The following is a 15,356-nucleotide window of genomic DNA, read 5'->3' on the forward strand; positions in this document are numbered from 1 at the left end:
GAGCAACGCTCAAGCAACAATATATATACATAACATGCAATCTTTAGAAGGCAATTAAAACCGCCCATAATGTATCTTTTAGTCTAGGGTTCGGTGATTGACAATCATGACAATTATGACACGTTGTGACAAGTCTCTATTCAGTCTAAATATACTTATTCTAGCAACAGTAGCAGAGACAGCTTCTTGTTATGGGGAACAGCAAGGATATCATGTTCGTAGGAGAAAAACATTCCTTAGCACATTATCTATGTGTTACTATTCATGTACCAAGGGTCAGACAGTTCTGAGGCAGAAAATACCAGTCTCTGCGAAGGAGTACCACTAAAAAGAACTTAATTCATGCTTTAACTGCATATTGCTACAGAGTTTGCAAGACAGGCTCGCACCTGGGCCGCTGATTAGATGCAGTTTCTGCTCGCCTCCAAGGACTTCGTGAGGGAGGAAAACAATGTATTTCCGTATCGTTTGACATTCCTGTCTGTGTTAGCCTTTCAGCATGCAGACCATAGCCTCGCACCGTGTATGAGCTAGAAGCATACAATACATTTTGCCAAGCATTTTGACAGAAAGAAAAAAGCAAATGGCGGATATTTCACAAAATGGACGCCCTTTGGTTACATTTGACGATTCTGTGTTTGCAATGTTTGCCACATGATGCGATTGGTTTCTGGCCAACATAATATCCATACTATAGGGTTGTTTCTGGACTAACATCCCCTCAACTCCACTCATACCTCATTTTCTCAAACTGCTGTATAGCACGACCACTTAAGAAATTGCTTGACTGCCCGAGCTCTGATGTCTCCTGCTGCTGCTGCTCCTGCTGCTGATGCCTGGGCTGGAAGAGAGACCTGGCCCTCTCAGCCCAGGCTATTTAAGTGCCTCTCCCAGGTCAGGCCATTTCCAGCCAGACCATAGGGGGCATGCACTTTCGTCTCCTCGGTGAGAGGTGGCGAGTCCACGGAGGGGGTGGCCAGAGGGGCAGCACGCTATGCCAGGTGCCCCTCTAGCGCCCACTGCGTGGGCTGGGGCATCTACTGATCACTGCCAAGCTGTGCTTTTTGGCTGCAGCACCTTTTCTCTACACCACACTTTGGAATGTGTTTTATGTCCCAAGCAGTCTATAGAAATAAACAACACCAATCCAATCCAGACATGCAAGATAGCGCAGTGACATGTTACACTGATTGGTTGCAAGACTCAGGTTTTTATCCCCAGTAGGGGAGACTTTTTTTTTTAAGTTGCCTTCCAGGAACGGTAATTCGGGTTACATAAAGAAAGGGAACGATCATGGATTGCCCAAAGAAGTAAGGGAACGTAGTACCCTTTAGTTCCCACCCACTTTGATCTCTGCATAACCGCTGTTAATGAGTTCAAATTGAATTGTGGTGCTTCAGGTGGGGTGGAGAACAGAGGTTGGTATTGCCCTTTCATCCATTGGTGTCAGTCGCCTCCACTTCAGTTCATTTAGCCCTCCCCGATGCTGCTAGCAGGATTCATGAATGCAAAGAGGCTGCAGGTGGTAATTCAGGCCACATTTAAATGCACGCAACTGAAGCGCAGCAGTGTTCCAGCAGCATATCCAGGGCTGGAACAAATGCGTCCATATGCCCAGGACTGCTCAGATTACTTACCAGTAATCTTCATTACTCCTAGTCCTACTCTACATCATCATAGTACTGACCAATGAGGCCCCGTCTCCCCCACAGGACCTTTTTTCAGAGATATAACCTCTCACTTACCCACAACACATCCGTACAAGCCTGTACCAACACCGTGCCCTTCCACACCACGGGAGGGTGCGGAGGGTCAGTAGGACAGTGAAGAGGAAGAGTAGGACTAGGAGTAATGAGGATTACCAGAAAGTAATCTGAGCATTACCTCCACGTCCCTCTTCCTCGTCCCAGTACTCACCAATGAGGCATACCTAAGCCAAACCAAGTGGAAGGGCCCCAAAGGAAAGCAGGAAACCAGACGACCCCCAGGAACAATGCAAACACATGTTTAATGAGCAATTGTAAACATTTACAACAGGGCCACACACAGCATACCTAACCCAAAGGACCCATCCCTTGAACTGCCCACTTTAAGGCGATAATGGGTAATAAAGGTATTGGAGTCCGCCCACATAGTAGCCCTGCAAATCTCATGTACGGGAACACCTTGAGCATCCGCCAAGGAAGAAGCAATACCCCTGGTAGAACGCCCCTGCACACCCAAAGGGACAGAAAGATCAGCCACCAAATAAGCCATAGAAATCACCAATATGATCCAGCGACTAAAGGAAACAACCCAAGCCTTCCAATCAGCACCAGCCACATCAAAGGTAACCAAAAGAATGTCAGAACATGGAGCAGCCTCTGTCTTGGCCAGGTACTCCAGAACCACACGGCCAACATCAAGAGAGTGCCAAGACACCTCCACTGGGGGCAGAGGGTCAAGAAAAAAGGCTGGTTGGACCACTTCCTGAATCAGATTAAATTAGAGGCAACTTTGGGCAAGAACCAGGGATCACGCTGCAACAACAAGCAGTCAGGCAAGACCCGGAGAAAAGGAGGATGGAACAGGAGAGCCCCAATCTCCCCCAGTCGGCATGCTGGGGTGATAGCAATCAATAAGGCCGTCTTGAGAGTAAGGTATTTAAGATCCACAACACCAAGCAGTTCAAAGGGAGCTGACTGAAGAAAACACAAAACCAGGGGCATATCCCAGTGAGGTTAACCAGAACACACAGGAGGCCGAGCAGACGCCAGGCTCCGAAGGAAGCGGCCCACCAGACCCAAATTCAAGAGTGGAACACCAAAACCCTCCAACAAGGTCTTCAAAGCAGACCAATGAGCCCGCAAAGTGGCCACCGCCAACCCCTCATCGAAGCCATCCTGCAAAAACTGCAACACCCCACCCCCGGAACACCACAACCATGGGGGGAGACAGGCCACACCACAACAGGTGAGAAAAGGGGCCAAATGCCTATCATAGGCCTTCAACAAACTAAACCGCCTGGAATGGAGAATGGTCTCCACCACTGGAGCCGAGAAACCCAAAGTCAACAACCTTGCCCTCTCAGGAGCCAAGCTGACCAGCGGAGCACAGGCAAACCCGACCCCCAGATACCCCCGCAGAGGGCACGGCCAACTGGGAATCCTCCAGATTTCCCGTAGCTGGAGATCCATAAGCAACAAAAACCAGCCCCTGCATGGCCAAAAGGGAACCAGCAATATTACCAGAGAGGAGCACTGGTGGATTTTCTGAATCACCCGGGGAATGAGAGCAAGAGAAGAGAACGCATACAGGAGATCCTGGGGCTACTCGAGATTCAAGGAGTCCACCCCCCACACCTCCAAGGACAGGAAATGAGAGCAAAACCTGGGAACTTTGGCTGAGGAGGGGGAAGCAAACCGATCCAACACTGATGTCCCGACCCGGCGACAAACCCCCGCTAACACCAGATCGGACAACACCAACTCCGGGCAGATCGGGAACACCTGACTGAGACGATCGGCCACCACATTCTCTACTCCCTGAATGTGAACCGCCTCCAGGGAAAGCAAATGCTGCTCGGCCCAAACCCTGATGAGACTTGCCAGACAATTCAGGGCCCTGGACCCGAACACCCAATTGTTGACATAGGCCATGGCAGAGGAATGGTCAGTCTGAACCAGAACAGCCCGACCCTTTAAAAGGGGGACAAACCACGGGAGAGCCTGATGAATGGCCAACAACTCCCTCCAATTCGAGGAATGAAAGAGACCATCCTCGCCCCACCGTTCTTGAGCAGAAAGAGCCCCCAGGCAGGCTCCCCACCCCAAGCCGCTGGCATCAGTGGTCAGTACCACCCGGGGAAGATGATCAAACACCACCCTTCTCAGAATTGAGGAACATCTCAACCACCAATCCAGAGAAACATACAGGTTGCAAGAAATTGGGATCCGCAGCTCGAGAGACTGCTACCAGGGGACAAAGATGGAGGCGAGCCCAGGGAATCAGGAAAACACAAGTTGCCACGTGCCCCTGAACCACCAGGAGCCCCCGAGCCGAAGCCCAGGAACGGCGAATGACCCAGCCAAGCAGAAACTGGAGCCAGAGAGCCCTGGCCCTGGGTAGAAGAATGTTCCCACTCTGGGTACAGAAACTTGCCCCTATGAACACCAGGTCCTGGGAAGAGGCCAACTGGGACTTCCCCGAATTGATTAGGAACCCCCACTGCAGGAGCGACTAACAGACAAGGAGAAGGTGATTCTGGACAGTGCAGTTGAAATCCACTTTGACCGACTGGTCATCCAAGTACAGGTGTGATGAATCAACTTACGGGGAACCAGTGGTCCGGGATGAATATCCGTTTTGATGTACCTTCGGCTGTCAGGTGTCAGCTACACATGACAGGGCAGGGCGGTGCTGGTAAACGGTGTCCTCCCAGAGTACATGACAATTTTTCTGCTGTCAGTGAGCATGGAAAATACTTGTGGGAGTGGCCCCACATTTTTTCAGACGTTGATCTCCCATCATTCATTTTTTTAAACAAAAAAAAATACCAGGTGAGCGCACTCTTCCCGTGCGGATGGTCGAATACCTCACAACGGGAACAGCTGGATCCACTGTAGATGTAAATGAGCCACCAATGGAGCCACCACCTTCATAAAGACACGTGGCACTGACTTCAACCCAACAGGAAGGACCCAGAACTGATAATACCCCCCACAGAGAATCAGAGGAACTGCTGATGCACCTGATGAAGGGGCACATGATAATAGGCATCCTGCAGATTCAAGGAGACCATCCAGTTCCCCCGTCTGACCAGAGCAATACTCTTCTGCAATGTTTCCAGATGAAACCGAAAACTCTGGACAAAGGTATTCAGCAGCTTCAAACTCAGGATGAGACTAAACTTTCCCCAAGGCTTTGGGACCAAGGAAACCTGAGAATAGTACCCCAGAGGCCACTGGAGCTAGGGCACGGGCACCACTGCCACTTTGGATAGCAGTTTGGCAATGGCCGAGGACATGGCCGCTTTCTTGACAGGGTCCCTGTGCAGCGTAGACATGACCCAGGACTGCTGAAGAGGACGAGACGGAAACCGGTAACCCTCCCAGACAATCTGCAGGACCCAAACATCAGAGGACCATCGTTCCCAGACAAGAAAATAATGCAGGAGATCACTCCCCAGAGGCCCACAGTGGTTGTCAGGACTTTCTGATGACCATCCGACGGTTTAGGACCCCCAGGCCTGGAACCGAAGCCCCTGGAATGACAAAAAGTGCCATGCCTGCCCCCAGACTCATGGCTCCGAGGAGCAGCACCCGAAGACCACCAAACCGGAGGAGCAGGCTTATGCCGCAACCTTTTGACGTGCTTTTCGGATCAGGACACATGATGAACGTTGTCCTCCAGTGAATTCCTAAAAAAAGCGTATTGCCCCTGAAACAGAAGGCGTGGAGCGGCAGTCTTCTGGGAGATGTCAGATTTCCAGTCCCGAGATGAAGCGGACGACGAGCGGAAATGCAAGCACCCATGGCTATAGCGGTGCCCCAGATACCATTGATGGAGATATCAGACAGTAGCTGAACCTGGCACTGCATGTCATCCAGCACAGGAGCGCAGTCCACCACAGCCTTACAGAGAAGCCGAAAACCCCCCAGAACTGTCTCAGCCGCATAAGACCCATAGACATTGGCCTGGAGGGCGAGATGAGAACCCACATGAGCTGTTTTCAGATCGGCATTAGATTTTTGGTCCACCGGGTCTCGAAGAGCAGCATCCTCAGCAGCCATAGAGGAACAGTCCACCAAACTGGACAGGATATCATCCACAGTCACTGCGTCAGGGAGAAAATACTCAGCACCCTTCAGAGGGAGCCATGAAGCGAGGCATGGAGACATGCTCCGGGTTCCTTCCATTCACCAAGCACCTTGATCTTAATGTCAGATATCAGGGGGAGCCCCAGCTTCGGAGTGTGCTTGTACTGCTTTATCATGGGATCCAAAGAGCACTCCCCATCCACAGGGACAGAGAATCCCATGGAGTCCCAAACCTGGGAAATCACAATCTCGACCTCATCACGAAAGAGATATTTGCCCTCGGCCTCCTCATCAGAGTCAGAAACCATGGAGGAACGGGCTTTGGAGGCAGAGGAGGAAGTAGAAGAAGATGAAGCAGAAGAGGAGGGGCTTTCCCGATGCCTACGCCTGCTCCTAGAACCCTCTTGCTCCTCAATGGCTTGCCTCAAAAGGCCCTTGATTTCCTTCTGGGACAAACAAAACTTCAAAGCCACAGGCTTCTTCTGCTTTTTCCTGGCATGATGTCGGTCAGGACTCCCATAACCAGAAGGAGAGTCTAGATGCTGCCTCTTCATAGAATGCTTGCCCATAATGGCCCCCAGAGAGCCAGCACGCAGCCAACCAAAGCAGTAGTCAGGGCGAGGTAACAGAAGACATATTCAAGCAACCCAGCACAACAGTAAGCCAGAAACACAGAGACACAGAGATGCAGCAATCCACGACATAAGAGGACATCAGCCCCCAACCCCACCAACAGTCAGGCCAACCAGCCGGTAGCCCAACAGGGAGAGGAAAATCCCACCCGCAAACTGGAAACCAACGGAAGAGGGCAGGGCATGAGACATCCAACCACAGCGTACAGAAATGCCGTAGCAAACAGGCCTTGAGCCATAAAGGGATCGTGTGTAGCCAGCGTGGTGTGGCCACAGGCCATACCCCCCCAAAAGCAGAAGGACCCCAAGCCCTGCAGGAGGTCCCCGCAAACCGGAACCGCTCAATGGGCCCCAAGCCCCGCAGGGAGCCCCATTTTACCGGATCCACATCGCCACCCCACAGAAGAACACCACCATGGAAGACACAGCAACGATGTTCCCCGGTGCCCCGCTCTGGAGACAAAAAGTCCCTGTGGGAGACGGGAATTAAAACACTGATGTATTGCGGGTAAATGGGAGGTTATATCTCCGAGGGGAAAAACATTTTTTAAAGGATGTTTTTAAAGGTCCTGTGGGCTAGGCGAGCCTCATTGGCGAGTACTGTGATGAGGAAGAGGGACATGGAGATAACGTATGCACCCAAGTACCTGCCCTTCTAAGATTTAACTGGGGGGCCTGTCAGTGCATCACTTTTCCAATCTTAGGGTTTCCATTTTGAAAATCATTGGCATCATCGGTGCTTAAATCCATGTTTTTCAATTAAAGAATTGAACTTGACAAAAACTACAATTCCCAGAATGGATTAACTTGTTAAATGCAAGCAAAGTGCTGGTAAACGAGTGTCCCGGTGACCTGTTATCATGTAGTCACTAGATTTTAGTCATTTTGACAACCAGCACTTGATGGCAAGTCACACGATTTGCAAGACTTCTTGGTGACATGACAAATGAGTAGGAACACGGTTTCTAGGGGGTCAAGGAAACAGTATGGCCAAGGGAATCTGGTGGGGAGGGGTCAGGGGGCTTGCAGAGCGGACCTTAGAATCTCACGGACCCCACACCACCTTTTCAAGAATATTACGCCACGAATCCCTGCTGCCCTGAAAGCATCGTTTGCCGACGCAGCTGTGGCCGCTCTGTCCAGGCGCAAATGTCTCACGTGTCAGTGTACAACACTTCAGGGGTGTAAGCATGAATTCCGACAGATTTTTGTGTGTTCGTCGCGAGCCTGGCCCCGCTCGCAGCGGTTTCTAGGGAGAGTCGTACGGTACACCCCTTGATGGCAATTCACACAACAGCACTTCTTGACGGCCTGTAGTTATGTTATGGTCACTAGTAGAGCGACCGTACACCACCGGGGTGATTCCTTGAAACTGAGCGTCTATAAGGTAAGAAAGGAGATCATTTTAGTGCTGTTCAGCGTAACACTTTTTAAGGGCAGCACAACAGAGAAGTAACAAAATCCACCAGCTCCTGCAGGCCTGCGTGACAATTTATCAGGGAATCCCATGACCCGTGCTACTTGATGTAGAGAAGAAGCAGTCACCAGTTCCCCTCACTCTAACACGGGCAGCCGTATATTACGCGATATAGCGTGATATTCGGCTTCCCGTGACAGAGTGAAGACCCTGAAGCCACGCCCACCTGGCAGCTCCGAGGGCCGGCTACTGGGTGGGCGTGACTCCGATGATTGCAGAACGCCCCTCCATCATTCTTCCATGGGGATGCAGACTATCATACAACAGAAAAGTAAAGCAGATGACGGGGATCCCAAACACATGCACCCAGAAACAACGAACCCAGGGCTCCCTGATCAGTGCGTTATAGGAAATTGCCCAGCAGGTCCTGATCAAATAAGGAAAACTACATATGCAAGAAATATAACACTGCTAAGAAAATTAGGTACGTGGGGACCATACATGCCAGTAGTTCTCATTTATAATCTATGAATCTGCCCACAGGAGTGTTGTCAGATTCCTCGATGTCAGGGGGTGAGGTTCAAGGAGTGTGGGGAACGTGTGGGTAGATTCCTCAATGTCAGGGGGTGAGGCTTGAGGAGTGTGGGCAGATTCCTCGATGTCAGGGGGTGAGGCTTGAGGAGTGTGGGAGAACGTGTGGGTAGATTCCTCCATGGCAGGGGGTGAGGCTCGAACAGTGTGGGCAGATTCCTCCATGTCAGGGGGTGAGGATCGAGGAGTGTGGGGGAACGTGTGGGTAGATTCCTCCATGTCAGCGGGTGAGGCTCGAGGAGTGTGGGCAGATTCCTCGATGTCAGGGGGTGAGGATCGAGGAGTGTGGGGGAACGTGTGGGTAGATTCCTCGATGTCAGGGGGTGAGGTTCGAGGAGTGTGGGCAGATTGCTCGATGTCAGGGGGTGAGGCTAGAGGAGTGTGGGCAGATTCCTCGATGTCAGGGGGTGAGGCTCGAGGAGTGTGGGCAGATTCCTCGATGTCAGCGGTGAGGCTCGAGAAGTACGCTGCGCAGCGCTTTCCAGAGATGTGGTCTCCACGCCCTCTCGCCTGCCCACTGTATTTGGATAAACACATCCACGCGCACTCTGTGACTCCGCTCTAGCACTCCCTGCAGGCTCTGCCGCCATCCCTCAGTGTACACAAGGAGCTGGGAAGGGACGGCTTCCCCGAGAGGCGGGATTTCGCTGACACTCCTTGCTCACCCCGGCCCCTGCCTCCGCACAGACAGCGCTGTGTGTGTGTGTGTGCCTACTGGGGTTTCACCGAGAGGGAGGAAGGAGGCACAGCTGCTGCAGTCACCCTCTTCGCCCCCGCTGCTCGGACGCTTCCTGCCCCGGCTGCGGTTGCTCCTTCCCCTAATTTGAGTGCTCCCTCTCCCAAGGAAACAACTCCCAAAAGACCAGGTCCCCTCTTCTAGGCAGCGGAAGCGGCACTTTCTTCCTTTCACGCGCGTTCCATCGTCTCCTCCGCCTTCGTCTGCGGAAGAAAGACTGCTTTCCTTTTTAAAAGAGACATTCCTGTTTTATATACTTGCATATATATATTTTAACAAGAGCACCCTCCCGTTGCGGGCTGTCCTCTCACTTTTTGTTACAAGCTTCTGATTCTGGCTGACGTTTGTTTATCCAGCTGTTCTTCAAAGTGACTGTCTGCCAGTATTCCCACCCAGGAGGAATTGCCGTGTTTTGAGATCACATATATATATATATATTTTAACGCTAATTCGTGGTGGCCATGAGCACATTTTTCCGGGCCCCGAACCGCTCCGTGGTGGCCCTCTTCTTCCTCTTCTCGCTTTCTTCGTCCTTCCTCTACTTCATCTACGTCGCCCCTGGACTAGGTAAGTCTTTTCGACCTCATTTTGTGTCCATTATGTCTGTAGTTGAAAAGATACCCTGTTTTGGCGTCAGCCTTGTGTCCTTTCTGCTGGACTGTGTTCTGCAGGAACAGAGGGCAAAGCACACACACGATTGACATGTAGATGTGATGGGCTGCAAAATGTGTGGTGTATTTATTAGTAGGAGTTTAGAAGGACCGCGAGACTTTAAAGGGCCACACTTTGATGATGGGGAGAAAGAGCTGACGAGCAGGAGCTCAGAAGCAGGTCCTGTGCATTGGGCATAACGTGGTGAAAAGTCGCTGCTAGCAATGGGGGGATGAGTACACAGCGTGCTGCACGACGCACCTCTGCCTGCCAGTTCAGATGCAAGCTGTCGCTTCTTGTGCTTTTCTACATGACGCATTATATGTTTATGTAATGCTGCCTTCCCATAATAATGTGGCAATGGTTCCATTGGTTATCCAGACGCTGCAGCTGGTGTTGTGCCGGGCTTTTCAATGCTAACGCTTCCCGGCAATTGCGACCCGTGGACACTCGAGTAGGGAAACAGGACATTAAACACAATGCATTTTTTTGTCCCATTAAATGGGATAGCTGAGAAGTATTTGACGGTGGGAAACGGGCATTTGCGAGGCATGATGGTGGCACAGAATTAGCGATGGGTGTGGCAGAAGAGGAAGGATGCAAGTTCTTGGCTGACAGTTCGCACCATGCTGGCGCCAGCCCATCTTAATGATCCCGGTGGCTACATGCCTGGGGCGTCATACAGAGTGGGATCAGCCGGGGAAGGGCACCGACGCCCCCAAGTGTACCTGACTGAAAGGGCAATATGCCAAGTGCCCTTGTCTAGGGATGGCAGTAGAAATGAACAAGAACTCTCAGCCCAACCGTACCCTCGTGACAGGCTGGCGGGTGCTCTGCACCCCGGGCTGGGTCGCCACTGCCAGGCACAGCTATGTGTTTCAGGGTGCCCAGTAGGGTTATTGCTACTACTTCCAGCTGGGGAATCGTATGCACCTACATAATGCGGCAGTTTCAGGGAGCTCTATTGACTGAAGGAAATAAACACATCTTTTTGAGGGCGAAGGGGTAGGAGTTTGAAACGGGCCTAATACTGACAGCGAGCCGTAGGAATTGGCCTCCGTCTTGCTGGCTGCTTCCACGAGGATCTCTTCACCTCGTGGTTTCAGGGATCAGACGCAAGCTTTCAAGAGCAGGAGGGAAAGCAGCGCTCATGGCGATGGGGCGGTATCTAGGCAGCAAAGGCCACTGCCGGGGAATGAGGCATGGTGACACATCGAGCCGCAAGCCAACTTTTTACATGAGATGCAAACACGAACTTTTAGTCGCTTATGTAGACTTGTCCTGTTGCTGATTTATACACATTGCCAGTGCGTTAAGGTCACAGTTGGACTCGAGTCGAGAGTAACTCGTGTGCTTCAAAGCTATAAACAGGAGTTAATTGGCGCCCATTCACGTGTTTATTTTATTGTTCATTTATAAAGCGCTTAATAGGGGATTCGTACCTGCGTTGCACCGCGTTGTCTTACAAACGCGTTGCCCCCGAGTTACCCTTCTCCCCCTGCCTGCTCCCTTTTCTCTGACGCCTAACCACCTTGCACCCATCCTGCACCCCGTGAACACACCTTACCAGCCCTGGCCTAAACTCTCTCCTCTCTGTCGCAGGAGTAAAGGGCGGGCAGGGGAACCTGGGAAGAGACGGTGCGCGCTGCCCACTCCTGAACCCCGGGGTTTCCTGTGTAGCAAAGCTAGACGTTCTCAGGTGCTGCTCCCTAGCCCTGCGCCTCTGGCCGGTAGTGCAGCTACTGGCGAGGCTGGAGGGCGAGGAGACGCTTGCTCCCACCCCGCACTTCTCTCCCGCTGTCTCAGTGGAGCCTGGCTTGCAGCAGGTGCCACCCGCTTCCTCGTACTTTGCAGGAACGCAGGGTCGCTCTGCACCTTGCACTATAGGCACACGATGGCTGCTCGTGGCAGTGTGGGGCTGCACCGAGCCACGGATCTGCAGATGGGGTTAGGAGAGGGCTTACGAGCAGACTGTGCCATGTCCCATATGAAGTTGTCTTACTATTGCTTGGCCATGTGAGGATTTACCTTTTGTGCGTGTGTGTGTGTGTGTGTGTGTGTGTATAACTGGGCATATAATGGCAGCACATCAGGTTACGGGGATGTAGTTGAGCACACGAGGCGGCACCAGGTATACAAGGAAGGCTGTTCTTGGCGATATTTCATCAATACAGCTCGAGCTGAATGATTTCAGTTAACACGAGACACTTTGGGTGCATTAGTATACAGGCAGTTTAAACTCAAGGCAAGGTACTGTACTAAATGATGGCCATTTCCTGTCTGGTTCTGAACCTGTTCCTTTCTGGGTTCACATGTAAGGTCACAGTTCTACACCACGTGTTCCCTCTTCTGAATGCTGTTGCTTGCCTGCATTGGTCATTGCCAAGAGCTGGCCTTGGATTTTGAAAAGTGAGGATTTGCATCTGGAAAATGTAAGGCAGGGTGGGCAGGGAGTTGGCAGGGGGATAGGTGGCCGAATGGAGGCTGCAGAGGGCCTTGGGCTAGAATGGCACTGCTGCCAGGAGGCGGGCCAGGAAGGATGCATGGCCATAATGGGCATGGACCTGGAGGTTGCTAGGCGGGCCACACTGGGGATGGGCCGACTGTGAAGCAGCAACATGTCCCAACGCACAGAGAACCAGGGCAGGGTTGGGCTCTGAGTGTCTTGTAGTATGGGTGGCGGCATGGGCAAGTGGGTGAGGCTTCCTGCGGGGATTTTACAAGCCACCCCCTTAAATTACTGAGGACGCCTACCACCTGCGACGTGGATCTGCAGCTTGCCGTCCCTACGCTGGCAAAGTAGCACAGTACAGTGTGTGTAAGGTGCTCTGCGACCTCAATGCTGATTGTGCATTTGTTGGAAAGAGAGCACCCCAATGAATTCAAGGGTTTACCGTAGTGCCTAAGGCCTATGCGGCTGCACCGGGAATAATGTAATGTAATTGGCATTTGTATAGCCCCTTTCACCATTGGTATGGTCTCGTAGAGCTGTAGGTTGAATGCCCTTGAGGGACAGAAGTGCAGGAATGGGAAATTATCAGAGAATTCTATAATGCATGCGTGCGTTTTAGCCAATATGAAGGCAGGTGGGGATGGCCAAGTCCCTGCTAGTCACCCATGCCGAGCAGGCATGTGGAACGGTGCAGAGGGATAGTGTGGATAGTATGCGAGAGCAGGAGAATCATTATGCGTGCAGCTAGACCAAATTTGTATCGTGGGTGATAGCTGCATTCCAATGGCAGAGATGTTGTGCAATGTGTCTTAGAGTGGTACATGGGTGCTGAGAGGTAGTCTGGAGAGCACGCGAGAGCAGGAGGAGAATCCTGTGTGTCACAGTCATCTACTGAGTTTACAAGCAACACTTGTGAGCTTACCTTGCTCCACATGCTCTAGGACCCGTAGGCATTTTCGCGTGGCTCACCTGCCCATGGAAACGCGATCCTCCGTAGCTGCGCGCGTGGAGAGTGAGTCCACCGGAGAGGGATGGCACAATGCCTTATTCTCAGAAATGAAGGCAGCTAAGGAGTAAGATGACCATGCACGCATATCATGGTTTCTCCTGGTTGCGTGACTTTACATTTTCCATAAGGTATTGGTACCTGGGCATATAAGACCAGGGGCAACCAGCATCTATATACGAATATTGACGCAGCGCATATGCTTAAGGAAAATAACTGCATTTGCCTACAGGAAACTTGGCTTCTGGTTGAACCATTTGTAGATGGCTATGAAATAATTTCACAACTTGCAAAGCCCTGTAAGGGAGGTAAGTGGGCAGGCCTTATTATTGCCCTAAAGACTACTTTGGGTCTCTCAACATCAGTGATTTGTGGCCTTCCGGTTGGCCTACTGGTGGTCAAAGGGTTCTTCTGGGGATGGCCTGCTGGAGATTCTATTGATTAATGTTTATTGGCCCTTAGGGCTCGCACCACTCGAGGAATTTTTAGAAAAGATTGGAGAAATAGTAATACACTGGAGATCCACGACTACATACGGCAAAGTGATTCAGTGACCTGAATTCAGACTGCCGTATCGCTTCTGATGAAGACTACAGTGACCTCGGTGAAGTAATGTTAGATGGAACTGACATGAGTCAGAAAATATATTGGGGTAGATTGCGGAGTCTCTCTCTTGAATCTGTAGTTGGTCTGCGTTAATGGAATTCTAGATCCAACTCTGCCTACTCCAAAGTGGCAGAGGGGTGCGAGTTCATCTTGCCAATGAGTGATCATAGCACCCTTAAAGTGGACTTCTTTATCCCTGTCAATACGACACTTAAAGGTGGCGGTACAAATTTGAAAACTTTGGGACAAGGCAGAGGAATTAGATGGTCACCGCGCAATATAGAAAAACTCAATAGAAAACTATTAGATACTTTGGATAGCACTTCCTACCTTTGGAAACAACAGTGTTTAATGCACCCAAGTTTGATAACTTTTTGAGCGATCTGTTCGGGAGAGCCCAACATAAACTAAGAAGGGGGGGTCTATAAAAAAAGCATATGCACACCTATGATGAGTGTGTAGCTAAAGACAAATCTTCTATGCTTCAGATGCTCAGACAGGTATGCAAATCTAATAGAGGCCAATTAGAGAAGATTTCTATGACTAAAAAGTTCAGGCAGAAAATAAAAATGTCTGTATCCCTAAAAAAAGCCTCTATCTTGTAAAAAGATGGACAAATGATGCTGGGTGTCTTGGTGAAAAGAGACGTAAGGTCTTTTTGGGAATTTATAAATCGCCAAGACATCCCATGCATGATAGGCCAATTTAACGGAGTCTGCGAGGAAAAATTGGTGCATTTCTTTTCGGAGCTCTACAGGAATCGCCTGGATGTCTGCCAAGTAATGGCAGGAGGAGACTCTGTGGAAAGGATATGTTGGGAACCTAGTGAAGAATACTGGGATATACTTACATTCATTAAGATGTCCAAGAAAACAAGCGCTGCAGGCCCTAATGGGCTGACCAACAATACACTGAAAGCAATGCTGACAACCTGGGCTCAAATACTTACAATGCTATTTAAAAGCATCGTAGAATGCAGTATTATACCAACTAGCTGGCAAACAGCCCATATTATAGTCATCTTTAAACGGGGCGAAGAAATGCAGCAAAGAATTATAGGCCAATAGCACTTATAGACACAGATTGCAAACTATTTGCTTCATTTTTGCTAACACATGTAAATGAGTGGATGTAGAGTCGCATATCTTGAAAAAGTTCCAGACTGGGTTTAGAGCAGGGCATTCTACAATTCTTAATGAATTCGTTATGAGAGCCCTCCAAGACACATCATGGGGAACATTTGGTGGTTAACTATACGTCGCCACAATCGACCTATCTACGGCATTCGACTCTGTTATTCGGTCACGCCTCTGGGCTAAATTAGCCCATTGGGGTATCGCAGAGGGCCTGTTAAAATTAATAATGGAAATGTATGAAAACTCAGGGATACACGTCCTTTTGAATCTCGAGGGAAACTTGCTCAGACGGATTAAAACTTTTGTAGGAGTAAGGCAGGGTTGCTCTTCG

The 15,356-nt window shown here is 50.6% G+C and overlaps 1 protein-coding gene across 2 annotated transcripts in view; it reads left to right on the top strand.

Annotated features, from left to right (window-relative positions):
- Positions 1–8,176: 8,176 nt before the first annotated feature.
- The window catches only part of B4GALT5 (beta-1,4-galactosyltransferase 5), a 239,746-nt gene continuing 232,566 nt past the window's right edge, over positions 8,177–15,356 (top strand). Inside the window, exon 1 of one of the 2 annotated variants that reach the window (XM_069651263.1) lies at positions 8,177–8,331. In XM_069651263.1, the coding sequence (XP_069507364.1) occupies positions 8,208–8,331 (124 nt within the window). In that variant the 5' untranslated portion in view covers positions 8,177–8,207. Of the gene's footprint in view, positions 8,332–8,940; positions 9,742–15,356 lie in introns of those variants that run through there. The other variant, XM_069651265.1, reaches the window with a different exon arrangement.

Source organism: Ambystoma mexicanum, chromosome 3p, assembly GCF_040938575.1.
Source record: "Ambystoma mexicanum isolate Mex_15411 chromosome 3p, UKY_AmexF1_1, whole genome shotgun sequence".
NCBI lineage: Eukaryota > Metazoa > Chordata > Amphibia > Caudata > Ambystomatidae > Ambystoma > Ambystoma mexicanum.